This window comes from Drosophila subobscura, chromosome U (assembly GCF_008121235.1).
Source record: "Drosophila subobscura isolate 14011-0131.10 chromosome U, UCBerk_Dsub_1.0, whole genome shotgun sequence".
Classification (NCBI taxonomy): domain Eukaryota; kingdom Metazoa; phylum Arthropoda; class Insecta; order Diptera; family Drosophilidae; genus Drosophila; species Drosophila subobscura.
In genome coordinates, this window is record NC_048534.1 from 4409998 (window position 1) to 4436582 (window position 26585).

Below are 26585 nucleotides of genomic sequence, written 5' to 3' on the forward strand. Positions count from 1 at the left end.
GTATAAAAAAAACAAGACGGACAGACGAACGGACAGACGGACGGACGGACAGACAGACAGACATGGCTCAATCGACTCGGCTATTGATGCTGATCAAGAATAGATATACTTTATGGGGTCGGAAACCTTTCCTTCTGTGCGTTACATACATTACAGAGTGAATGCACAAATATAATATACCCTATTTACTCTTCGAGTACCGGGTATAATTACATTAATTGGGGAATCTAAATATAATTGTTTCCTCTCTAGCCCTCTTCCTTCAGGCTTTACCTACAAAAATCTCTTCTAAGAATCTTTACCAAAGCGATGAAAAGTGCTGGAAGTCACTAGTTCATTTTCTCCATACAAAAATCCTTCAACATTGGCCGCATTACGTAGCAAAACATTTGAGACAAGTTCCTGTCTGTGAAAATGCTGCGAAGAATCAAAATCCGAATCCATTAAATGAGCTTTGTCATCCTTCCACCATTTCTGTGGCTGTAAGTGCCACAATTTTTGACCAACTTTGGGCACTACATAGATAATAATCGGTGGCTGTGGCGGGGGATTTTCTAACGTAGATTTGTCAGTTAATTGCTCTCTGTATACAATGGGATTTAGTGGATCTGTGCCATAAAGTCGTTGATATTTTTCGCTATGCACCACAACCATAATCTCTATAAACGAAATCAAGGCCAAAGTATCATAGGCCACAAGCACTGAAAAATTGACATAAATATGTAAAGACTCATTAAGTTATATTTATGTGACATACTTGCATAGAATGTGAGCATCAGTGTTAATAAAATTAATGTAGTTAAGGGCACTACATGCCGCGCAATGCGCAGGGAAATCACCGCTACCACAACTATTTGTATGGTGTAAAAGAATTCAAAGATAACCAGAGGCAAAACATGATACTTTTTGAGCTATGGAAAAAGCAAACATTAGAAAGAAGTTGGAGATTAATGGAAAAACCTCACCCTATAAGCACCGAAGGCGCCCAGAATGCAGGACAATATATGGCAAAAGCTGTAGAGCTGTGCAAACATCATAATTTCCCGGGGATCTGCAATGTTAAAAATAGTAGTTTTAGTTTACATTTTCCACTTGATATTCCCACTTACATTTCTCCACCCAATTTATGGATTCCTGTACAATAAAACTCGTACGATAATGTGAATCATTTTCAAAAATCCGAATCACGGAAAATATAAAAGCCGTGCCATTGTCAAAGATAACATACATAAGGATGACGCTCTTGCACTGCAAAATAGAAGATATAAAAACATGTATTTATTAATACTCACTTAAATCACATGTTTACCATAGCAAAAAAACATATAATCAGAACACCCAAACGCACTGAAGCGCAAAAGAAATAGCTCCTCATGAGCACCATGTTGGCTCCAAACTATTATTGTTTTCGCCGACATTTTTTGGGGACAACTGTTCAGTCAGAGCTGCAGCCAACGAATGATAAATGTGGGGCTATATTTTATAAGCCATAAACTCCATTACCGCCCATGCATATACATATGGGTATCCATTCCAGATTGGCATCTCTTGAACATGTTTTTGTCATTTGTGTGGGGTAATTGCTACACCTTTTGTTTTCAGCTGTCAGTGTTTGGTTTGCTGTCCTGGAAATTGGTTAATTTTACGCTTGATTTATGTTTGAATATTACAGACAAAATTAATAGTAATATGTTATTTATGGAATCGTATATGTGCTATTGCTCAGTGCGTTTGGGTGTCATCATTGTGGCGGTACTAACAATTGTAAGGCTACCCCTAAAAGGTATCTTTTTCATATTTTTCACATATATTTTGCCCACAGCTACGATGCATGTCCTTGAGCATTGTGCTGTTTGTGTTGGGCGTTAAATGTTTTGAACCTTTAATCGATTTATTCGAACACGATGCGGACTATAAGGATCGCAAATTGGTGCGCAAACTAATCAATTGGATCGAAAATTGCAAGTATTATAATTGATATTTGAATGCCAATTATTTGGCATGTATTTCTTTTAATAATTTTTAAGGCATTTTCTTTTATAGCGCCTGAAGATTTTCTTCTGACAATGCAGATCATGTTTTATGCACACATTGCTGCAGCCATTTTGAGCATTTGGGGTTCCTTAAAGGTATTACTTATGCCCCAAATCCTTCTATAAATAATTCTTCTACTTCCTTTTTTAGTTACAAAAATGGTTGGTGATGCCCTTGGCCTCTTTTGAGTTGATGTACTTTCTACAGTTTACCATTCAACACATTTTTCTTATGATAATGCTGAAAAAACAAATCAATTTGGGTTTGCTTATAATTCTAACCCTCATAGGCAGCTTCTATATACGTGAGTGTCCGATAATCTTTTCCAGCACTTCAATTAAACATTTGTTACTACCAGTTTTTGTTGGATATAACGCCATCACCTGTGTAGCCATGTTTCAAGTCATTTCGCTGGTGCGCAGCCCTCAGTATCGAGAGCTCTATGGCGATGATCCGTTTCATCCGCTTGCCACGAGGCCACGAGACACTTCTGTGCAGCAGCTGCGTGTGCTCAAAATGGACACCGACAATGACACGGACATTGATGAGCAGAAGCGTTTGTCCAAGCTGGGCCTGTGGCCGCGTCGACATCCACAGGTGGTTTCCGTAATACCTGTGCAGGCGCCGTATCCAGCCCTCAAGTGGTGGCAACTACAGGCCATGGACACGGGCCAGGATAAGCTGCAGCTGGACTCGTCCGCTGTCTATCGTAACTGGCAGCAGTCGGAGCTAATCAATGGCGTGGGTGGTGAAGTGCAGCGAAAAAATGCACTGAATCGTCGCTATGCAGAAAGTCAAATGCATCGATGGTACTAGGACGCCATCCTCAGTGGTCACCTTAAACTATTGTAAGGGGTATCCTTTATCAACTTATTCAATAAAAACCATCGATTCCTCTTTTGTGCACTTAACAATCGTGAGACAAGCTCCTCTACATTATCCTTGGTTTTCCACTCCCCCAAACTTTTACGATTTCTGGTCTCCTCTCTCTCTCACTCTTTTTTTGTGCATAAACGACACTACAGATTATGCAACTGTCTGGGAAGGACACTTTGCATATCCAACGACGAACAGGAAGTGGTGGTGTTTGGGGTTTTGCGGGGGGTTCCTTCAATGGTTTGGGATTCGACTTACAAATGCTTTTTGCTATTTTACATTCAACCAACAAAATGCACAGCAGCGGTAGAGAAAGCAGCAAATAAACAGAGAAAGAGAAAGCTTCAGGGAATGAAGAAAGGGAAGAAATAAGAAAGAGATGGAAGAAGGAAGAGAGGTAGACCGAGAAGCCATAAGAAATGGCCGCTGGACCATTGTGTTTTTGGATGCAAGAAAAAAGAAAACCAAAAAAAGACCACAACCAAAAAATCAAAGTGTCTAACAATTGGCGACGGATGCAATGGACCATGAGCCTTCTCTTGGATAAAGCCATGGGTGGGGGGATGGATACCAACGATACACTCAATTTCTCTCTTTCACTCTCTGTCTCTCTACCTCTATCTCTCGGTCTCCCTGGCTGTGTGTGAGGGGCAACAACATGGACACGACTTGTCCTCAGGAGATTTTCTAGCTGCTGTGTGCTGACAGTTTTGTTGACTGCCGGGCTGCCGGGCTGCCGGTTTTGGCCCTGTTGCTGTGCACAACTTTTGCTCTAATTTAATTAAAAGTTTTCACTTAAAAAACAACAAGGACAGGACCACAACAATATATGACACACAGCCAAGTCAATCAGTGGAGGGATTTCGTTTTATGGTCCACTGAGACTTCAAAAATTGTGTCAAAAAATAATTGCTTGCCTTTTCTATGCAGAAATGTGCAGAAAGCAATCAAATAAAAGTTGAGTGAAATAAATGGAATTATTACGAATAATTAAAAATATAGCTTTAAAGTTTAAGCTAAAGCCGCTCTCTCGCCCTGCCATTTCAATATTCTCTAACATCCATTTTCCTAATCATTTAATGGAATAATCAAGGCAAAATCGGGACAAACATTTTTCAATTCTCCAGCACACGTTAGGACTTTTCAGGACGTGGATGGGGGGAGACACGGACACACGTAAGTCGCTACGTGTCGCTGATTATCTGTCGTGTGCTTAGCAGGGGATTAAGTTGCCAAAAAGAAGAAGCAAAAAACGTGCCAAAAGCGAGAGAGACTGAATAGGAAAGTTCCATGGGGCGTTGGAGTTGTACTCACCAGTAGCGGACTTGGGGAATCCGGTGGGGAATAATAGAAACAGAAGTTGCAACGACTTTTCACAAGCTGCAAACATTATAATACATGTAGATTCCACACTCATAAAATAACTACAACTGGATACCATGAGAGCGCGATTCGTTCAGTGCGAAAAAGAGAGAAAAACAGAGAGAGCGAGGCATTAATAATGAGCACCTTTAATTGTGACGAGAACTAACGCTACAGTTGCGCTCTCTCATTATTCACCTTGCTGTAGAGAGAGAGAGAGATAGAGAGAGAGATTAGCAAGAGCAACCAAAAGAAATGCAGGTCGCCAACGCAAGTTTACAGCAATCCTCTTTCCGCCTTGCCAACAAGTACTCGCTCTCCTTCGAATTAGCAACGAGGCAGTCGATGACGATTTGCACTGAGAGAGCCAGTTAATGGCAATTTGCAATCAGAGAGAGCGAGCATTAAGCCGCTTACGCAGCTGAACGCTTTTTCCTAAGTTTATTTCCCACGGTCCTAAATGAAATTTGCGCGTGCCACAAACTAGCTCCAAGTCAGGAGTTAAATTCATAAAAATTCGAAAAATCAATTAAAACAAGTTTCGTAAAAAGGTGTCAAAGTGAATGATTTTGTTTGTTTTGTTTTTTTTCTCATCTGCTTGTCCCGTTATGTTGCGGAATCGTTCGCTCGTTTGAGTGTGAAAAAAGCAACAACAAAAAACATTAAAATAATAACAAAATATTGTTAAATATCCTTAATCGTTTCAATAACAGAGGTATTGCAATGCAGAGGTAAGAGAAAGACGAGTTGAATGTTTTGCGGTTTCTTCACTGTTTCTATTTCTTCTCGGTGTCCACGTTCTTCTTTCCCTCTCCATCTTGCTTGTTGCCTTTTCTTGTCGCTTTGTCGCCCCTGAGGGAAAGCCTTCAAGTCCGCTCCTGTGCAAAGACGATGTTTGACATTTACCTTTGGGGAGGGGGGGTGAGAGCCAACAAGTGGATGTACTGCAGGGGGCCTGGTAGACATCCCCTTTTATTCCTCGCAAAATACTTGCAAGGACTTTTAATTCAATGTGCGTGTATGTGCAAGGCTGAAAAGGATTTTTTGGCGCCCAAAGCTCTGATGCAAAGTGATTTCGATATTAACTTGGGACCAACTAGCAACTCTTTGTGAGAATGATAAGCAAATAGCAGTAAAAGTAGTTGAAATTTCAATGAGCATAGATTTTGCTGAATTTATTTCTAGGAATTTTCCTTGAATTTTGCTTCTAAAAACCTCCACCTCCCAAATGATTGTTCTCTCTTACACATTTTACACAGTTATTACCACAAATAAAGCATGAAAAAAAAAACAAATAAAAGGAAACATTAGTAATCAGAGACCCACTCTGCCCCCTGCCTAAATGGTGGGCAGATGATGCTCTGTACGATGTAAGAGATTCCCGTTTTTATTCAAGGGCTGCAGCTTCATATAGTCCTGATGCTGATGATGATGATGCTGGGAGCCGGTCAACAGCGGCAATGAGGTGTTTGAAGTCTGTCCAAAAAAAGTATTAAATTATTAAGTGTATTTTTTAGTTGCATTCGCAATCTCACCTTTGATTTATCACGCGCCGCTGCAATGGCCGCCGCTTGTGCTGCGCCCGTTTGTAGCTGCTGTGCGGCTGTGGCAAGCATAAATTGCTGTGAGGCAAGCTGCTGTTGCCGCAGGGTGGCCGCCTCCAAGCTGTTCACGTGCTCCTGCTCCCGCTGCTTGGCTATGTAGTCATCAAAGTACGAATGTTTGATCAACTTTTCGCAGGACCAACGCTTCACGGGGTCCTTGTCTAGGCATTTCTTCAGAAAGTCAATGGTTAGGGGATTCTGCAATGATTTAGGCGGCATTTTATCCTCCAGCGGCTCCAGCGTTGGTGGCACCGGCAGCGTTATGCCCTTAAAGTATTCGTTCTGTCCGAAGATTTGTATGTGTCGTGGCAGGAGATCCCCGAGCGTTTTCCTTATGAGATACAGTTGATCCACATCGCTGCGTCCCGGCCACAGGGCCTCCCCGCGCACTAGTTCTGCAAAGAGGCAGCCAATGGCCCACACGTCCACGGGTGTGCCATATTGTGTGTCGCCCACGAGCAGCTCCGGCGCTCGATACCATCTGGTGGCCACATAGTCTGTGTAGTTCTCACCCGGACTCAGCATTCGGGCAAAACCAAAATCGCATAACTTCACCTGTCCCTGTGCCGTCAGCAAAATATTCTCTGGCTTAATGTCTCTATGCAGGCAGCCCTGTTTATGGCAATAGGCCACGCCCAGCAGCGTCTGGTAGCAGATCTGTTTGGTTAGATGCTCGGGACAGCCCTGTGGATGACGTTCCAGCTCATGGAGCACCGTCAGCTCGCAGAACTCAAAGACCAAATGCAGGCGACGCTTGCGACGAAAGACTTCCAGCAAGGAAACCAAATTTGGATGCTTGAGGTTCTGATAAAAAACATATAAAAGAAAATAGATATAAAATGAGAGAGATCTGGAGAAATCTCTTACCTTCAAAAGCCTTATTTCTCTCAATGCAATTTTTCGTATTGCCGGATCATCTTCGGACTCTACGAAACGCTTCACAGCCACCAGAGCGCCCGTCTCACGATCCCGACATTTGTAGACCACACCATAGGAACCCTCGCCCAGACGACTCAGCTTCTCATAGCGATCCATCTTACTGCTACCTTGTGGTCTATAAAAAAGTTGCAAAAAATCAAATATCAAACATTATTGTAGATATTTGGCGATTTTTCATATTTCTAACATTTAGATTTTTGAGTTTTTGAGTGGGTTTTTTTACGTTTACCTTAGGCTCAAACATTGCCCACGTTTGATGTTTGCACGTCGCATTGCTTTGCATTGACCACATAAAATGTTTAGAAATGTTTCTGTTTGATATCTCAGACACGAACACATGAAACACACAGAGTTACGGATATACGAGAGGATATATGGAATGGAGTTTTGTTTATGGTTTAAACGATGAATTTTTGTTGCTGTTGTTGTTGTTTGTTGTTGCAGGATATTTACACGATTTTTCCCATAATTTTGTATGATTTTTAGTTTATGTTTTGTATGAAATGAAAAAAAGTAACAAATGAGAAACAGTTTTAGAATGAGTAAATTTGGTTGCATTTATTGTGGCATTTAAAAATATATTATGAGAATATTCAAAGGAATATTTAAAATAATGTTTTGGGAATATTTAAAGGAATAATTTGGGAATATTTAAAGGAATATTTTGAGGCAATTTAAAAGAATATTTTGCTGGCTAAAAATGTTTTTGTTCGTTGTGTTAAGTGGTAGACAGGGATTAGAATTTTGTTGATTTATATTTCTTTGGGGATTGATATATTCTTAGAGGTATTTATGATCAACTCATAAAACTTCAGTTAAGCGTAGGACTCAATTTTTAAATACCTTGATGACTGCAGTAAGCCTTAACTTATCAATTATTATATCAAATAACTACGTAGATACATACATGTATACATATGGGGGTGTAACCCTTATTATTCCTTTTCTAACTCTATTATCACCCAGAAAAAAATCAATATTATTACTGTATAAACTTCAAATAGATACATAGCCAATTAATAACTGACATAGCTCCGCCCCTGGCAAACATTAACACGGAACCAAAATCGATTACCAAAATAGAGAATTTTCCTTTCAAAAAGTCACTACTACATGGCTTTTGAGAGCAGCTTTTTCCGATTGATAAGTCCCCTCTGATGTCAGTTCAATGCCAAAACCGTCAAGCGGAAGGTAAGTGAACTTTATGAGAGGCTCTCCCGCAACGAGTTTTCCTAACATGTGTGTAGGTCATAAACAGAGTAAAGAACAAAACATGCAATTAAACATTGAATTCAGGTGCAGGGTGGAAAAAACACACAACACAACAAACAAACAAAGACAGAGAGATAGGGGAGTATGCGGCAAGCAGGTGACTTACCTAGGAACCCATCTGGCTAATATCTGACGAATTTGCCACTAAATTGTTGCAGGTTTTTCAAATGAAGTTAAGTTTTGATTACATTTTTCTAAGGGAATAAATCTACGATACACACCATGCGCCAATTCTAAACTTCCCTTTCTGGTCTCTTCAATCAATATGGAGAATAAATACTTTTTTCTGTGTGCGGATAGTTGGACGTTTGTTTTTTATGAGTGACAGCCAACGACTGTCTATCGTTCCTGGGTCTGGGTCCTGGGTTCCCTAGGTCTTTCTCCATTTTGCCGCTGGCCAATGTCATAGCAATGCGACCAAAGTTAATACAAGCACAAAAAACCACAACAAAAGCCAAAACCATGCGCACAAAAGTTCTACAAGAAGTTTTCACCCTTCAGTGAGAGTCGGTGGCGGTGCCCCCATACCATTCCCCATTTGTGGTTTTTTTTTCGTTAACGACAACCGGAAGGAATTTGAGGCGTAGCTCTTTGCCTTTCTTTTGCATTTCTTCCACCCCCCAGTCAGACCCTGTTATTTCTCTGTGTATTTTTTGAGGTTACCTATGGTAGGAATGAAGTTTTCTCGAAGGAAAACTGGGCTTTTCTTGTAAAAAGCAGGAACTAGTGCAGCAGTGCACTAGGGTGTCAGTCTGTAGGTCTGTCTGTGTTTTCATTGGATTGCTTTTATTACTTATTAATGGTTAAATGTGAGGGAAATGTATACCCTAATTAAGGTTACTTTTCCTCGGTAATACTTTCTTGGGCTCTAGTTTTAGAAGGGGGCTCCAGGTGGACTGCTTGTACTTGGAATGGTTCTACTTACTTTTATAGGGTTCTACGACTGACTGGACATTGCCTTTATGGGACGGTTATTACAGACAAATTAATGTTGATTTGGTGCACTTGTTACTGGAAATTAATGGTGATTGGGGTAGAAGTGCATTTTCTGCTTGATGATTGCAGGGAAGCTACTTATTCGAAGCTACTTGACAATTTCTTTCAAAATGCTTCATTAATTATGCAAATTGTTGTTCACTTTTGATTGTTGGGTAAGGAATTGCTGAAGGATGGTTGTTAGGGAAAGAAAGTGAGGGGCGTCAATTAAAGATTACGAGTATTAAGCCGGATTGAAAAGTGATTTTAAAAGTGGTATTTAATGCACATGGGAAGTACATACATGCATATATATTATTGCTTACGTTTGATTAAAATTATGTAAAATATGATATTCGAACTTTATCTTTTAAATAATATATTTATGCACTCTTCATCCCTTTTTTTTAACTAGTATTTTTCATAGATTATTGATTGTGTATTAAACAGAAAAGAGCTTCATCAAAAGTGAACTGGTTGCAGTGTTTCAACGTACTATTGAACAGAAGTTTCATACGAGTAGTAGCAAATTTCTTGGTTTGTTTTCTGATTTATACAACTTTTCGCATACAGTCTAATATCTATTCCATGAGAAACAACTTTTGCCATTTAAAATACATTTCCTATACCATTTTCAAAATTTATTTCACTCTTTTAATGTACTCCCAAACATATTTAACCTTTAGAAAGCTTGCCTTTTCTTACCTTCTTAAAGAAAACAGTTTGGATATCTCAAACATTTTCATGGCTAACAAAAAAACGAGTAAGTACTCCAGCACATTTCTAGTTATAGAGATTGTATTTATTATGAGCCTCCCTTGAGCACTCGCTGAGGAAGACCTTCTCGAAGGAGTAAGACCTGCGCGAAAGGCGAGTTTCACTGTTGAAAACGACAACACACGACGATGTGGAAACGTCAAGAGCCGGCAAACAACTGAAGGCAGCAGGCAGTAGGCAGGTAGTGTTTTTAGCTAGAGTTCGCTTCAGTTCAGCCTTTGCTCAAGGCCCGAAAAGGAGTTTCGAAATGGTAAACGGAAATGTAAGTGTGCGGCAGTGGCAGTGGCAGTGGAAGAGTGACACGAGCCTGGGCCACGGGGCATGCATCGGATGGACATTGCATATGGACGATGGCGACTCTGATTTCATGTTGATTTTCCAATTCTTTCTTTTGTTTGTTTTGCTTGTCGCGTGATGCATTATAAATGCATTAAAAAAATGCAATGAAGATGGAGTGCAATATGAAATATGAGGGGAAAACACGCATACGCAGTGGAGAACATGTCAGATATACAGAAAGGAAGGTGCAGAGGTTATCTGTAAAGGGATGACTCATTTGATACCCCTGGAATTCTCTACATTACTGCAGTCTTTACAGGGTACCAAAAGGCAATTCTTCTTCGTGAAGTTTGTCTTCATCTTTTGACCTTTCTGATGGAGTGACCTATGAAGAGAGCCGGACCCTTAATCCAATCAAAAGCCACACCATTCAAGTGGGTTTCTGCAATTTAATTTGCATAATTACAGTGAAGTATCCACCGAGAACGCCTCCTCCATTATATTCCACTCCTCCTTGAGTTTTCTGCTTCTCTTCCACTCCTTTCTCGACTTTTCACCTTTTCTCGCCCACTCTTTTCGCTCGTCTCTCGTTGTACCTTTTGTTCTGGCTATTTATACATAGTACATATATTTGACAGCTTTTGTTTTGCCGTGTAAATACTTTCAAATTTTCTCTACGTCCTCTACGCTGCCGCTGGCGCTCTTTTTGCTTTTAATTATGCTTCTTTTTGTACCGTTATTGTTCTCTCTCGCCCTCGCCCTCTTTCTTGATATTTGTTGTATTTTTGGCTGTTGTTTGTTGCAGGCCATTTGTATTTGTTGTATTTATTGTTCTATTAAGCGTGATATTTGCATTTCGATTTTATTTTGGGGTCAACGGCTGTTCAACTTTCTGGCTTTTGGCTCGTAGGCGGAACGCTGCGATTGTTGTTTGGTGGCGCCTCAATTGTAGTGCTATTGATTGCCCCGCCGTAGTAATTGTAAGGGGCAGAAAACGGTACATTGAAGAGTGCGAAATAAATAAAAGTTGCTCAAATGTTATTCGCGGTGTCTGGGAAATCATAAATAAATAAATTGAGTGAAGGACTTTGATGTTTGGAAATGAAAGCTAATGCAGTGTGCATTTTAGTGGGAATTCGTTTGGATTTTCAAAGTTTTTTGGTGTTTAAATTATATTTTAGATGCGACAGAAATGATGTAAAATTAATTTTTTAAAAACAACGTTTGGTGCCATTTTAACCCTAGAAGGTCGTTCAGTAGTAGAAATAGTCAAAACAAGGAAAAAATAACGTCTGGTGTTAAAATAAGATGAGATAAAACGCGCGCTCCGATGCTTGCATTTGCTGTACACAGCCACGGGCTCGAATAGAGCCTTCTTTGCTTGTTGCTATTTGCATGTGCATTTCTGTAGGTTTTGCTAACTGCAGTGCAGGCGATTCGCAACTCCGTCGCCCGTTCAACCCTCTTTTCCAAGCTTCGCTTTGAATTACGCACTAGGTAGGCGGTGATGTCGAAGAGATAGGCCGCAACGATCGCAACGATCGCAACCTGAGCTCGGCCCGGCCCGAGAGCAGAGCCTACAACGTCGTAGGTTATTTGAAAGACAACATCAATGCATGCGAGCTTCGAAACTCTCCTTTGTTCTAGATCTTTCTCAGAAACAACAACAATGCAGTGCAGCTGGAAAAGGCTACGCTCTCTTAATTTGCTTGAATTTCAATTGTTTCTTGCTTACATAAATACAAAGGTATGTAAAGCATACAAATTATATTAGCATTGTTAATTGTGTAAATAGCCCTTAAACTCAAATGTAAATAATTTAAAACCTTTTTTTCTATGCACTTCTAGATGTTGCTGAAGTACCTTCTATCCGTATCAATTATCTGACCTCTTGGCCTCAAAACTGCCCTTTGGAGAGCAGAGAAAAACCGCAGCGCTCACATTTCATAAACTGCTCTAAAAACAGCACAAACCGGGCTCCAAAATATAAGCAGTGCAATGAGAAACTTTTCCCTTGCTGGCGGCAAAAAATAGAAATAAATATTTGCCAGGCAATGAAAAGTTTTACGAGTACGAGAAAAATTGCAAACGCTGGCATTTTCCAGGCGTAAAAACAGATACGTGAGAGGGTAGGGGGGCCTGTTGAGGATACAGGGGAACTGGGCATTGGTTATGGTCGGTGTTGTGTTGACGTGGCCTTGTGGCCAAACAAGCGTAAAATGCAATAAATAACAAGCTATTAATGCCAAATGCTTGCACACGCACTAAGCGACTCGACGACCCTCGGGGAGGTACCATAGTAGATGGGTCTTATGGAGAACACATGGCCTGAAAGGAGCAGCAGCAGGAGAAATAAGGGCCCTGCGGAGGCAGTGGCAGAAGTGGCAGACAGCAGTTTGTGTATGTGGCAGAGGCATATGCGTGTGCAAACAAAGGCCAAGGCCACTGCAACACGACCACGACTTAAATGTCATTGGATAAAACTTTATCCTCTCTCTTTTTTTTTTTTGAAAAATACCCTCTGAAGGTGGTTCAGGATTTATAGAAGGTAAAGCTGAACTTTCGCGTTGATCTTTCTGTGCCTCTGTTTGTGCCTTTATTTACCACCATATCTAATAATTGTATTGTATTTCCTGGATTATTTCGAATATTTTCTAAGGTAAATTATTTTGTTATTTAATCGCCACAGTGAAATTGGTTGGTCGCAGACGATGAGTCCTCATTGACCAGGTACTTCAGTTTATGTTGAATAAGTATTAGAAAAAAATGTTACTGAAAATTTTGAACTCAAAAAAGAGTTGTTTGCCGAACGACTAAGGTAAATTATCGTGAAATTAGTTTGGGGACATCTGATTTTGTCTTATATTTTTTTCTAGTTAGCTTTTCCAAAAATAACACAAAAGAAAAGTGTATTTAAACCTTCGACTTCCAAAGCTCCGTACTTCCCATTCTGTTATTTCTGTCTCAGCACAACATTTTTCACTTTCATTTGGCAGCCGCATAAAGTTTCGGGCAAGGCTAATTAGAGGCCCCATAAAAGTTTGTAGCTTCAGGTTCAGTTGTAGTTTCAGACCCACCTGTACTCCCGTGCCTCATTTAGATCCTCCTCATTGCACACTTGAATCTTCTGTATGAGGCGGTATAGAAATGATTTTTGAAATGTTTGCTGGAAGTAATAATTCTGAAACATTTCACGTGACTGCCAGAGGTACGCTCGGCTGCAGGGCTTACGGATGACTAAGGCTCTTCCCTGCGGCTGTCTGTTCTTTTATTTTATCGATATACGGAATAATATGATTTAAAATGCATCGGAACATACTGAATATTTTATGCCTGAATTGCTGTATTCCTGCCGTCCCCCCCAGAGACAGGTGCAGTAGCAGCAGCTTTGATTCTGTCGTGTCTGTCGTGCTGGAAGCCCGTCTTTCCTTTCATTTTTTTCCTTCTTTCTTTTTGGGTCAGCAAACAAGCGGCAGTGGTGCCCATGCAAAGGTGTCTGAGGCCCGGCACATGCAAATGAATCCAAGACCTGACCCCCCATTATGCGAGAAGACTGAGAGCAAGAACGGAAAGAAGGGCACACGAAACAGATTCTAGGAAAAAAACAGAATTCGCCACATGCAAATATGAGCTCACAGCTGAAAGAAAGGAAAAAGAGGAATAGGTTCCATTGAAAGGCTTTCCCTACGAATGGGAGCTACAGTCAAAGCTACTTATGGCAGGAGTTGTTAAAGAGCGGTTCCGGGAAAGTGTTTTGGAAATGATCTTGAATTATTCGATACTGAAATATCTCCTATAAAAGTTATGCTACAGGAAGGCAGTTTTTATACCTGGTACTCGATGAGTACCGTCTTGATTGACACCTTGTTCACAGAGACTATAGCGTTAGAGCTAGAGTCACCAAAGTTTGTGTGAAGACTCGTGTGATACCTATCGCACTGAATCAAGTTTCTTTCAAAATTTAGCCACGCCCCTTCCGTCCCTACAATGAGCGAAAATATCTTATATCCACAATTTTAAAGAGAAGAGGAAACTATTAGCGCAGTTAGGAAGAGATGTATACAGTAGGGATGTAGGGGAGAGATGTAGAAAAAATATAAAGTTTAAGATGTAAAATTCGAAATAATCATAAGGTTACATAGTACGTATTTATGTATGTATGTACATATTCCTTTTGATACATACATAAATACATATAAACTCAAATATGTATGTACATATGTATATTGATACATAAATACATATAAATATACTGACTGAGTACCGGATATAAATGATCGCAGCATCAGACGGTAAGGTATTCCATAGAGGAAAGGAAGGCGAGATGCAGGAAAAGTGAGTAAAAGTGAGAAGTGTAAGCGCATGTGAATAAAGCCAATAAAATGTGAGCGAAGTGCTGCGATCGAGTGAGTGCAAGTAAGGGAGGGAGTGCAAGGGCAAGAAGTGAGTGTAAGAACGAGTGTGAAAAACGTAATGTAAAATATACATAAGCAGCGACTTTCCGCAGCGGAAGGAGAACCGTAACATCACAAAGAGGGATTTAAGAGCGACGGAACATGGCGCTCTTTGTATATACTGTTGAGCATTAGAAGCAGTAGAAATGCAGTGGATATTATATATTATTTTATAAAGTATAATATACAATATTTTGTAAATTTGTATTTCGTAAGGGGAAAAGAAGATCCAAAAAGATTAAAATCAGATATTTCTTCCTCAATGAGTGTTTTTCTTTTCGAGCATTCATTAAATGCAAGGTAATTAATAATACTCCAGACTCTACATTATAATTTACATAAAAGATTTCTTGAATATTAAATTTTTGCTCCTTTTAGGGAATGGATTTTTCTCTGGCTTATCACAAGTTTTAGTTTACAATTTTGGACCTTCTTTTGTAGTTGAGGTATTATTTCATACAACATTAGATCGATTTTTATATCTTTGGTCTGTCCATCTACCCACTAATCTACATTTCAGAATATATATTACATTTACAAACACATTCTGCCATCCAAACCACAGTTCTCTGCACTCTTCAGAATCACATTCCGTCTCCATCTGCAACCAAACCACAATAAATAGTTTCCCTTGTAAGCTGTGGGTATTGCTGCTTAAAATGATTTCAATCAAACATAAATATTGCCAAGCACAAATACAACGTGTACAACTTTCTAGATATTTTTCCATATTTTTCTGTTGCAGCTGCAGTGCAAATGGCGTTGACATGTGCCCGAAGGGGGTATAACTCTCCCAACTCTCCCAATCCCAGTCCTTCGCTGTCTGTTGTGTCTGTCGAATGTCTATCCGTCCGGAGAAGCATTAAAAACCGCTAAATCATTCGCTGCTGCTACTAGCGCTGCCCATAAGTATGCAATTTTCCTTGCTGCTTGTCGGGGCTTCTGTATTGATCCTGTGTCCTGGAGGATGGGGAAACCCAAACAAAAAAGTCAAACAAAGCGACGAAGTGCATATCAATGCATTTTGATGTCTGTGTACCAGCTCTTTTCTTTATTTTTCCCGCATTTCTCTTTGCTTTTCTTCTGTTTTTTCATCTTCCCCTTTTCCACCCTGCACATTTTCCTTTTGATTGAATTTCAATTTGATTGGAGCTTTTCTCCCCCATTTTTTTCCCATCCTTTTTTCGATGATGGAGTTTTTTGTGTTTGTTGAATAGTTGTCGGGGTTTTGGGGGCTTTTCCTACAAGAGTATCTTTGTTTTTGAATGCAGCTCATTTAGCTGTCAGTTGTGGGAGGTTCCAGGGGAAGGACCTTAATTAACTTTAGGACAAAGACTTTAATAGAAGAATAATAAAGTATTAGCCTTGAGGTTAATTTATACCCTAACTTCTTGCACACAACTGGAGCGGTATCCTCTAACCGACTGAATGCCAGTACAAAACAAGGTCTCTCTTGAGGTTAAATCAAAACAATATCAGGGCCAAAAACTTATGAGTTATCAGTCCCGCCAATCTTCAAGTTCAAGTTCGGTGGAAACAAATTATGTATAAATATTTCAGGGTTTTCTTGAAGGATGTGATGAATATATCCTTCATATGCAAAGCAATGCGAAGCGTACAAAAATTTGCGATTTGCTGTTACAAGATCCGGGATTTAAATGAGGATTGTAGAAATACTATTTAAATGGAATATTTTTGAGGGATGAATTCTACCGACGGGATTTCAAAAAAATAACAAAGACAAATATCCGGCTCCATTGTTACACTCTCAAGTACATATAGGATGGTATTTTTATTTATTTTAAGTTTCACGTTTTAACTTTTGAAATAATTTTTGGTTCTGCTTTACATTTTTGTTAGGCGTTTGTTTTTTAATTTTTAGTTCTGCCTTAAAACTTTTTTTGCTAGTGCAATTTGTTTGATACATTTTATTATTTATTATAAAATTTGATATAGTATTTGTTTTGTTATGTGGAGTTAAATAATTTTGGAGTAGAAAATAGTATGTTCAAACGGTTTCCCAAATGAAATTTAAATCACTTTCTATTTCTGATTTAAATGCCAAAATATTCTTCCGATAACACACCGTCGGTAAAAACGCATCGTTTAACAGCAGCGCGTAATCAAAAGAAATGTTAAAATAAATAGAACTTACCTTCTGGGCAGAAGTGGAAGATGATTACCAAACAGCCAGAGACGTTTCTCTCCAAACCATTTGTCCATAGACAAGCGATCCACTAATTTAAAATTCCTTAAAATTTGTTTTAATTGTCAGCGGTTCTTCTTGAAATTGTCATCCAATTTTCCAGCATTTCACACGGAGCTTGAGTTAATTTTTCACACGCGTAATGCGAGACGCGAAAATTACGCGTCCGTTGGCCAAGAAATATTAACAAACTTTGTTTATATGCCACAGAGAGGCGTAGCCGTAGCACGTAGAATTTTTTTACATGCGCCGGCATTGAAAAAAGCCGACAACAGTCACGAGAAGAAGTCAATGGTGGGGCTTTAGGGCGGGAAGGACTGGGGGTTTGTTGGGGTGTTGGCGACGGTTGACATTGGCAACGGCAACCCGGCGCGGGGTCTTATTTTTCATATATTTAAGTTATTAATAGTGTTGTTATAGTTGTTGTTGTTATTATTGCTGCTGTTGTTGCTGCTGTTTCGTTGTCAATCCTGTTGTCATTAAAAACAAACAACAAAATTTGTAGAAAAGTTTACGCTTTGATTTCGAATATTCATACAGTGTCTATGGGTGTTCCTTTTTGGGAATGGGTGTCGGGAAAATTGCGTGAATGGTGATGGAATACAGACTGGTATTTTGGAAAGCTATTACATTGCAATTACATTACACACACGTTTCGAGGGGTCTATAATTAGAATTGATTGATGGAATTGGTTAAATCGGAAAGCGGTTACGTTTGTTTTTTATTTAATGTTCAATGGAGGTGTAATCAGGGATAATTCTTAAGCGTGTCAAAGTGAAGGTCAGTGGGAGATTATCTGGTAAAAAGAAGTGTATTAACCTTCAAGTTTTTGTTGTTGAAATTGAAACGTTTCCTTTTTTTACAGATCTCTTCTGACATGAGAAGATTTATAAATGAGGGAGTTAGATAAATGAAACTCTAGTGATTTCAAAATATGTACAGAAATTTATAATTAATATATTAAATACCTAAGAGAAAATTTAACTAAAAGATTGCTTGCAATCCGAGATCTTTGACTTATTTTCCTTATAATTTCTTGATTTATTGTCTTTATAATATCTTGCTCTCCCACAAGACATTCCCAATCTCCATTTATCCTCTATTTCATTTTTCAAAATCCCTGCATTCCCCACAATCAAAGCTTATCTATGAAGCCACCATGAGACAGGGAGCTCTGTGTCTGTTCTGCTCAATCAGAGAGAGCGTCGAATGGTGGAAAAGCTTTCACCAAAAGACCAAGACTAAAGTACTGCCAATAGTGACACATTTGTTAAGCCTGGCAATGCCTTTTACCCCCCGAAGCATTTTTCGGTTGTCAAAGTAACGGCAAATAGCTAAGTGGCAAGAGTGGTAACTGCTACACCGGCAACAACAAACCAAAAAGCGGGTATGCAGATAAAGGAAAAGGAAACAAATACATGCGTGTAAGGAAGGGGCTGCACGGGTGACGGGGAAACCAAAAGCCGGTCAGCATATGGCAGAAAAAACTTTTATGCTGGATACACTCTCACATAAGAACATTAACGGAATGGCAGGAATACGATCGGTGTTTCAGCGACGGGAATTTGTTTTTGCTGATTTTTTTGGAATAAAAATAACATCCAAAATTCACGTGTGACTGAATTTCGTACATTCCCTGACACCATTTACACTATTATTTATTTATTTAATTATTTTAAAGATTTTTTAGCTTACTTTTTCATATGTTTATTTAGTTTTATTTTATTTATTTATTTGTTGTTCAGTTTCAATTGTTTTCTTTTAAAAGGCGCCTTAACGCTTCTTTGGTGCCTTTTGGATACACTTATTTTCCACCTAAAATTATTGACTGAAATTATAACGAAAATGGTTTATGCAATTTCCGCGCTGAAGCCACTGAATATAGTCTTTTGTGATCCCCTTTCTTTGCACTCTCACAACAAAACTGTCGGTGGAAAAGACAACGTATCCGAGATCAGCCCGCACACATTTGTATCTTTGTTTTATTTTGTTTTATTTTATTTGTTGAATGCTAGATTTTAAGCTTGTACTCCTTTTTTATGCTTGAGCTTTTGTTTTGCTTTTTTTAAAGCAATTTTACAGCGGGCACAACACAAAAGCAGGGGCCAAAACGAGATAACCTTTAAAACGCTGGCTGCTCGTATGCTAAAACTAAATAATGGCATTAGGAGCCAAATGTGCAACCAAGGGATACTACCCCCAAGCCCAACTTCAACTGCAAGTTCGTGTGCACCGCTCTCTACCTCACATGTGTGTGTGTGTAAAGGTAATTCCAGTAGCCTTATCCCACTCTCTCTCTCTCTTGGACGTCTGCTTAGTCTGCTCTCGCTCTTGTGTGCTTCAGGGGCTTACGCTCTCTGGAAAGTACCGTTGCCCTGGACAACGACAAAAGGCGCTTGCAAAAAACCCAAAAACCAAATGCAAATTGTGTGTTGCGCCTTCTCTCTCTCTCTCTTCTCTATGCTTTCAATGTCTCTATTTCTACGCTTGCCCTCTCGCAGAGTACCCTCTGTCCGACTCTCTACTAGATGTTCCCCTCTCTCAATGTCTCTTGTACCTAGCTCTTCCCTTTTCTTCCTCTCTCTCTCGCTCTCTCTATCTCTCTCTCTCTCTCTCTCTCTCTCTGGAGTACTGTCTCTTTTACTCACGTGTTACAAATGAGCGCAATTGTTTTCCATGTGCAACAAATTTTTTATGATTATCCTCTTTGTTTGGTAGCCCCCCTTTTGGATGCGCTTTAAAATGGAGTATGATTCATTTTGCATGTCTTTTGACACTTGGAAGTATGGCTTGAATTTTTATAGTTGAAGTAGGGTCGAAAAAGTATTGGTCTGAGCGCTATATCACTGGTTTATGGGGTTAAATATGGTTAAATTTAAAGGATATTGCTGGCTTCGACCACTTTCGCACATTTTTCTCTCTAATTTCTTGTTTTTCTTGTTGCTTTTGGCTCTGGCACACACACACTTTGCCGGCAGCTTAAAGATCTTTACGTTTTGGGTCGGGTTGGGTACTTTGCGGCATTTGGAATAGCAGCAAGGAGCCGCATTTGCAACGGAAGCAGCACTGGTGGCAGCAGTGGCACTGCCACTGGCAGAAGTGGCAGCAGAAGAAAAGCTTCAGTAGAGCAGGATTAACACCTGTTTTGTGTGCAGCACAGTGGCCATGTGGCCGTGTGGCAGCCAAGCCTCGAATTTATTGTGTTTGTTTACAAGCTTTTTGCGTGGCGCAGAAATTGTTCGTGTGCTGTAATGCATTTTCCCCCAACTTATGGCAGAGAGAGTCAAAGAGAGAGAGAGACTGAGAGCCAGCGGCGACTTAACGTAAAATTATACTTTGCCACAGATACTCGCAGTCGTAATGTGAAATGGAAAGTGCGCTTATGCTTGCCCCATGACACAATTTGCATTTGCATTGAAATTGGTGGCGTTGCACAACAAAAATAAAAAGTTAAAGTTATCTGGGGAATGTCCCCCCTCCTTCTAGCTTATATGAAGATGAAACATTTCTGTAGATTGCCTGGAGATGACAGTTTCCAGTGGCAAGTGGATTTATTACGTGGGAGGAGAACAGTTCCCTTAAGCTGTGTTAAAACTCTTGCTTTTCAGGTGCTGCTCCTTTCATTGAGAGTTCCACATCAATTAAATAGCTAAGAAATCGTCTTACTGCATCCTTTGTCTTACGACTTTTCATTCCTTAATTGAGTGTCGAAGAGGCAAATACACGAAAACCAATTTAAATTGTATCCGTATCAGTCTCTGTATCTCAGCTGTTGCCTTTCGCATAAGCTGCATTCAAACATATCCAACGCTCTTCACATTTCACACTTGGCCATCAACACAAGTATGCCCATCGCTCGCACTCACTCTTTCTATGTCGCTCCGTGTTGGTCTCTGGAATGGTAATAACATCGATTGGGATACATAAACCATAACGTCATAGCAGCATAACACTTGGCTCGCGTCCCTCGCCCCCCAATCTGTCCCCCTCTCATCTACACGGCAAAGCAATTAATGCAAAATGCTGCCCACACGCTTTAGGATGAAGAGAATTCAGTGCAAACTCTCCGCTCTCCAGAGGACTCGCTGTCTATAGCTCTTCATTGGTCAGAGATGGGCGAATTGAAATGAGCGTGAAAAAGGGTCCTGACTGCACGTGCATAGAGTGTGATGGAGAATGATGGAGCCTTTAGGAGGCTAATTAATATATCAAATTCTAAGTAAATATAGGGGGAAAAGTGAGGCTTTAGGGAATTAATTAATAAAGAAAATATCTGAGTGAATGTAATGGCAAAAATTAAGCTTAAATTCCCTTTAATACTATAGTTTAAAATCCGAGTTCTCAATACCAGACAATCCCTATAAATAGAGCCCGCATTCTATCACCAGCTAATCCCCAAATAGTTCCCATTCCTTCAGCAAATCACGCAACCATCTCCAACAGTCAGTTATCGTTTTTGGGGCCCTTGGATCTCGGACGTCTCGTCTGCCCTCGTCTGCTCTGTGTGTGTTTGTTTCGAAGGGTAGGTGTGTGGGTATTGCACATTGACCGCAGACATTTGCATAGGATAGGCATAGGCATAGGGCCTCTAAACAGGAGTCAACTGGCGCTTATGTTTTGATAGCCATGTAATTTCCGCCCATAAACAAGGGCCATGGGTAAGGGGAGTACCACTCAGCCAGCAGCAGCAGCAGCAGCAGGGGGTGTAGGAGTAGGAGCATGATGTAGTAGGCGTGCCAGTCAGCACCCCAGACCAGATTTCGATGCTGTTGGTGAATCAGTTGGAAGGCACTTTGGGGCAAGTGCAAATTGTGTATAATGAAGCTCGGGGTCTCTAGAGGGGTCTCTGAGGGTCTTTATGTTTAAGCCGATTCGATTGTTTAAGGGGTTAAAAGGGGGGAGTACAAGTGTTATCCCGTCGGTCTGAATAGGAATTACTTTGAGGAATATGCTGAGGAAGAGACTACTGGAAGCAAGCGCCTAAAAAGCTTTCAAATTTCCACCAATAAAAAGTGCCAACTTTAGACAATATTTTACCTTTGACTTTACCAACAAAAAAAACGCCTCTCTCATCTGCACTAACTTATTTATTAAGAGCCAAACGCCATCCAGACATCTCTGTGGCATCGACTGAAAGTCACGACTCGTATATATCGCAGTGTGTGCGGTGCAAATATTTACAACGCTATCAATGCCATTATCAGCCCAACGCAACATAACTTTGGCAGCAACAAAGAACAGCAACAAATACCGAAACAACAACAACAGCACACACAACACTTAAACGAAAAGTTATTAACATAAATTCTTGTGCAAACAGCAACGAGCGAAGGCGAAACCGAAACTCGAACTTTGTGTGTCGAGGAAAACTCTTGGCCCCCAGAAAAAAAATGAAGAAAACTTTGCCACCGCAAAAGTCAAAAGTCTTGGGGTGGGCTTGGTTGGTCTTACCACCTCATCATCATCATCATCTTTTGGGCCAGAATGTGGAGCATTTTGCTTTTGCAGCTATTTAAACTTGTGCCACGTACTACCTGCGCGATCGTTTGGTTCGCCCAGCGGCGGAGGAGCGCCACTCGAGTATTTAGAAATTTATTTAAAAGTTGCACCAAGGGTTGGGGGTGACCCCTTGCCCGCTCTTTTTCAACAGTTTTCCTTTCACTACGCCCAGTTACGCGCATAAATTGTGTTATGGAACTTTTTCCAAGCAAGGTTTTTGCCAGCGAGAAAGTTTTAGGGATACTTATGCCGCTTGATACTTGAGTTTTGGTTTTTGAAACAATAAAGATATGTATTAAAGGCAGGGGTTCAGAAAGAGAAAATAATATTGTTGGTAAACGAACTAATCATTTTGGAAGTGTTGGAGAGCTCAGAGAGCTACAGCAAAAGCAAAGCCAAATCCTGCTGTTACCAAACAGTTTTTAATGATTTAAATGCCACAAAAGCTCTGGGTTTTACCTTTACCATAAAGCTTGACTGTTAACAACGAAAGCTACCACTTTTGTTAACATTTGTGCCTGCAAGGAGGGAGCCTTTTACCAAGTCGAAAGCTTTGCCCCAAAGGCTTAAACCTTTCGCAAAATTGGTTGGCAAACAATTTACCCGCAAATAAAAAGCACTCACTCATTAGGCGTCACAGAGTTTACAACAATTTTGATAGAGCTGCGTGCAATAAGCTACCACCCACCCCCCGCTTTTCAAATGCACATTTCCTCAATGCATTGTTGTGCTTGCAATCTAGAAATTACATGTTAGGGGGGTGAATCGAGGAGCCTATAAAACACACACACTCCACACATACTTGCTACTGGCTGCTGCTGTAAAAGTTTCAAGAGGCAGGCACTACTACGCTTTGGGTTTTGCTAGTTTCCTGCATTTTGAGCTGCGGCCCCAAAAACTACTTTTGATTACTGCTGCAAGTACAATGAAGCCGCACCACACACAACGCCACACAGCAGCACCACTCATTGCGCTTGCAGCAGAGGCAGTCAAGCATAACTTTTGACTCTATTGAAGTACGTCGCCCCCCATTCCCCCAATCCATTCAATCCTCCAATCTATCCCTCAAGCCATCATACGAGCCTCGATACGAGTTTCGGAAACATGGAAGCAAAACTTTCACACAGAGAGAGAGAGAGAGAGAGAGAGAGGAATTGGGAGTCGAGTCGAGAGTCCTTTAGCTGGAAATGCTTTTGTTGCGCATTGATTAAATTTGACTTAAATTGCATTACGTTATGTGTGCGCCTGGGTTTGTGCCTCTCTGTGTGTGTGCCATTCTTATTGTCTCAAAATTGGAGTCTTTCTTTTTTAGCTTTTTGCCTATCCTTTCATCGACTTGCCCTAGCCACTTGTTGACTTTTCCAGCAGAATGTGAAAACTGAATTCTGTGAGCAGGCACTGAATATTTATTGGTTTAATTGAGTGGGCTTTTGGGCAAAAGTTTATCGAGTCTTTTTCCATTGATATTCCTGCATAGTTTTGCAGTTCTGGCAGTACGAGTAGTTCTCTCCTCTTGGATATTTATGAGTTGAATTTTCCTCACTGAAGCATGTCTTAAAGTCTTTTTTTGTATAACCAGTCGGAGATTGAATTGCATTTTTGTGGTGGGTTTTTCAGGAATTTGTAGGGGTATATTGTTTGCGGGTTAGGTAGAGGTTTAATTCGAATTTATATTATTTAGATGTTTAGAAAAAATGGTAGATAAATCTTAGAACATTTATATCCATTTTATTCTCTTTTTCCAAGCAAATAATTTAGTTTCAGACTCTATTAAAATCTTGTGAAAAAGCTGCAGCAGTGCCCTCAGAAATAACTCCACCTTAGCAAAAATATCAATCGCTCTTTTCATAATTATTTAAATTAGAATAAAATACAGGAGACAATTTTCCTGCCTTAGTTATTTTTTTACCACAGGGTAACCAATTGTCAAGACACCGCCACATGGCATGCACCCAAGACTCTTTGCTTTTTCTTGGCGCTTTGTCATCTTCAAAATGGCTCAATAATATCCTCATCCACTCGAGAGGCATAAAAAAGGCAAAGATGAACTTAGTTAAGATCTCTTGCACAAGTATGAGTACGAGTGCCAGGATGAGTACTCGTGTGAGTACCGGGATGAGTAGCAGCAGCAGTACCACCACTCGTGTGTGTTGCAAGTGCTTTGTATAGCTGTCATAACTGTGGCTTTAGTTTTTCATTCTCTTTTTGTTACTCTTGGCCAAGTTTTGTCTTTGGAATAGTTTTTTTGTTCGCTATTGCTCTTTCGCTGATGTTATTTTTGTGGCCCCATAATATGCCACCATACATTAGGAAACGTTAAAATGGCATAAAAAACCAGGACAAGCGAAACACACACGAAATAGCAAGGAAACAGCAGTGCAACAGTCAGCGCGCGACAACAATGTGACACCTGTTTTTGTCCGCCATTTTGTCATGCTTACCCTCCTCACACATACATATGTATGTGTTTGTGTGTTCATGTGTGAGTGTGCATTTAGTGACATTTATGTGCAGTGCTCGGCATTTTATTTGCAGCTCAATGCACAGGCGAAAATTGCTTACGAAGTGCTGCACCATGAGGTTGGACTTCTTGCCGCTGCTGCTGCTACAGCTGCTGCGGGGGAGGAATGTTGTTGTTTTGTGTTCAATGTTGTTGCACTGAGAGAAAGTGGGATAGTACTGCTGCTGAGTTGCCAGCAATTATTATTTAAAATTTATGTTCCGCCTAGTCCAGCATCACGTGAAAAGTCGTCAGAAAAGTTTCGGAGCCGCAATTATTTCCGCCTGTGGATCCTTCTCTTTGTCTATATAGTAATTTATGATCTTCTCTGCTGGCATGCTTTGCATTTCTTAAGATGGTTTTAGACGATTTAGTCGGACTCACGTAGAGCTTTCATGTATGTGAGGATGCACGCTTTGTTCATACGGGGAATCATTTGGCATGCATTTTGGATCACAGGCGAGGGCGGAACGAGAGAGACATAGCTGAAAAGCACCAAGCCCATGACTTCGCGCAAATATCTTAATCGATTTGATATTCTGTGAATCATTGAGATTGTATGCGTGAAATGAGATTGTAAGCGCCACACGTACAACCGTCTTTTCACTGCTCGCTCAGCAACAACTAGAGTGCGTTCATCTAAGATGACGCTCTCGCTCTCTTAGGCCTCACTGGCTGAGCATTACCCAACGGGATTAAATTTGCCTCGTTTGTTCTTTGTCTTTGGTTTTATGCTTAATTTTTGTTCTTTCTTGTTCTTCAATTTCTCTCAGTGTCTCTTGTGCATTGAGGCTTTGTGCACTTTGCTTCATCTTCATCGCATATTCTCTTATTATTCGCACTGCTGTGGATCTTCTTACTCTGTTGCTGTCTGCTGATTTTTTACGCGATTGTTGTGAGGTCTCCATAAAATTGTACAGGTTTTTTATGAAAATGTGTCGCACGGTATGCTGCGGCGGTGGCGCCTCCGCTTGGCCAACTATTACTTGCACTTTTCTCACGAAGAGCGCTTTAAATGTTGTTTTCCCTCGCTTGCTCTCTCTTCCATCCAGGAAAATTGCCATGAAATATATATGGGAAAAGTTTTCACATTTTCCAAAGAGCGGGAAGAAGGCACTGGCAGGAGTGAGAGGCTAATGAAACATAATCATTATGTAATAATTAGCACGCACTAAGCTATTTGCTGGCTGGCTGGGTGGTAAGCGATGGCTGTTAAGGGAGGGTAACGGTAATCTTCCGAGTGTCTTTCTCTGTGTTAGATAGTCCGTAACTTGTAAGCTGCTTTTCCCCTGCTTTTCCGGCAGGAAAATGGGATACTGGCGAGCGCACCCACAATCTCGACAAGCTTATAATGCAAACAACTTTTGTTCTGTGTGTGTGTGGAGAGGAGGGGTAAATCTGGGAAAAAATGCCGGCCTGTATTTGTTTTGGGGTGTTGTCTGGTTTGTGCTTATTGTTGTCGCCATTCCTCTGTTGTTATGACTCCAAGTTGAAGAGTGGCGCTTCGGTCAAGCGAATAAATATCGCAATTGTCCTTCGTACGACACGCTCTGTTGATCTAAGAGGTGTTTTCGGGGCGGAAATTCATTCATGCATGGGGGACAGGACATCGACATGGTGGAGACTCAGACTCGTGTACCTTTTGGCATTCTGAGCTTTTGATTACATTATTTCGTTATTGTAAATTACGTATACTTAATATTGGAGTGGGGAAATGGTGAAATATATTTTTAAGGGAAATATTGGTAGGTTTTTAGAAGGTACAGCTACGCCCAGGTGTTTTCTTGGAACGTTCCTTTTGGGATGG

The 26585-nt window shown here is 40.4% G+C and overlaps 3 protein-coding genes across 7 annotated transcripts; 1 reads left to right on the plus strand and 2 right to left on the minus strand.

The window, feature by feature from the left end:
* Nucleotides 1-288: 288 nt before the first annotated feature.
* LOC117901093 lies at nucleotides 289-1384 on the minus strand. The gene is made up of 5 exons (XM_034811720.1): nucleotides 1310-1384; nucleotides 1110-1248; nucleotides 966-1051; nucleotides 758-911; nucleotides 289-701 (listed from the first exon to the last, which is right to left on the minus strand). The coding sequence occupies exons 1-5, from the start codon at nucleotides 1382-1384 to the stop codon at nucleotides 289-291; spliced, it is 867 nt and encodes a 288-aa protein (XP_034667611.1).
* Nucleotides 1385-1689: 305 nt separating this feature from the next.
* LOC117901504 lies at nucleotides 1690-2850 on the plus strand. The gene is made up of 5 exons (XM_034812274.1): nucleotides 1690-1764; nucleotides 1823-1961; nucleotides 2044-2129; nucleotides 2185-2338; nucleotides 2393-2850. The coding sequence occupies exons 1-5, from the start codon at nucleotides 1690-1692 to the stop codon at nucleotides 2848-2850; spliced, it is 912 nt and encodes a 303-aa protein (XP_034668165.1).
* A 2643-nt stretch (nucleotides 2851-5493) lies between these two features.
* Nucleotides 5494-17135, minus strand: LOC117901914 (cyclin-dependent kinase-like 1). Of its 5 annotated transcripts, none has more exons than XM_034812879.1 (4): nucleotides 13196-13336; nucleotides 6744-6930; nucleotides 5808-6680; nucleotides 5494-5748 (listed from the first exon to the last, which is right to left on the minus strand). In XM_034812879.1, exons 1-4 carry the CDS (start codon nucleotides 13306-13308, stop codon nucleotides 5611-5613), a joined length of 1311 nt encoding a protein of 436 aa, XP_034668770.1. In that variant the 5' UTR covers nucleotides 13309-13336; the 3' UTR covers nucleotides 5494-5610. The 5 variants fall into 5 exon arrangements, with proteins under 5 accessions (XP_034668770.1, XP_034668772.1, XP_034668773.1 ...); XM_034812881.1 differs by lacking the exon at nucleotides 13196-13336 and adding an exon at nucleotides 7045-7230; XM_034812882.1 differs by lacking the exon at nucleotides 13196-13336 and adding an exon at nucleotides 16728-17135 and having other exon boundaries at nucleotides 5496-5748.
* Between the last annotated feature and the right edge of the window lie 9450 nt (nucleotides 17136-26585).

Coding starts and splice junctions, on each gene's coding strand:
- LOC117901093 (XM_034811720.1), bottom strand. CDS start 1,384: ATGGTGCTCATGAGGAGCTATTTCTTTTGCGCTTCAGTGCGTTTGGGT. Junction 1,052..1,109: donor CATAAATTGGGTGGAGAAAT/GTAAGTGGGAAT, acceptor TTAACATTGCAG/ATCCCCGGGAAATTATGATG. Junction 702..757: donor GATGCTCACATTCTATGCAA/GTATGTCACATA, acceptor TCAATTTTTCAG/TGCTTGTGGCCTATGATACT.
- LOC117901504 (XM_034812274.1), top strand. CDS start 1,690: ATGTTATTTATGGAATCGTATATGTGCTATTGCTCAGTGCGTTTGGGT. Junction 1,765..1,822: donor TTGTGGCGGTACTAACAATT/GTAAGGCTACCC, acceptor TTTTGCCCACAG/CTACGATGCATGTCCTTGAG. Junction 2,130..2,184: donor GCATTTGGGGTTCCTTAAAG/GTATTACTTATG, acceptor TTCCTTTTTTAG/TTACAAAAATGGTTGGTGAT.
- LOC117901914 (XM_034812879.1), bottom strand. CDS start 13,308: ATGTTTCAGAATTATTACTTCCAGCAAACATTTCAAAAATCATTTCTA. Junction 6,681..6,743: donor GAGAAATAAGGCTTTTGAAG/GTAAGAGATTTC, acceptor GTTTTTTATCAG/AACCTCAAGCATCCAAATTT. Junction 5,749..5,807: donor CGGCGCGTGATAAATCAAAG/GTGAGATTGCGA, acceptor TTTTTTGGACAG/ACTTCAAACACCTCATTGCC.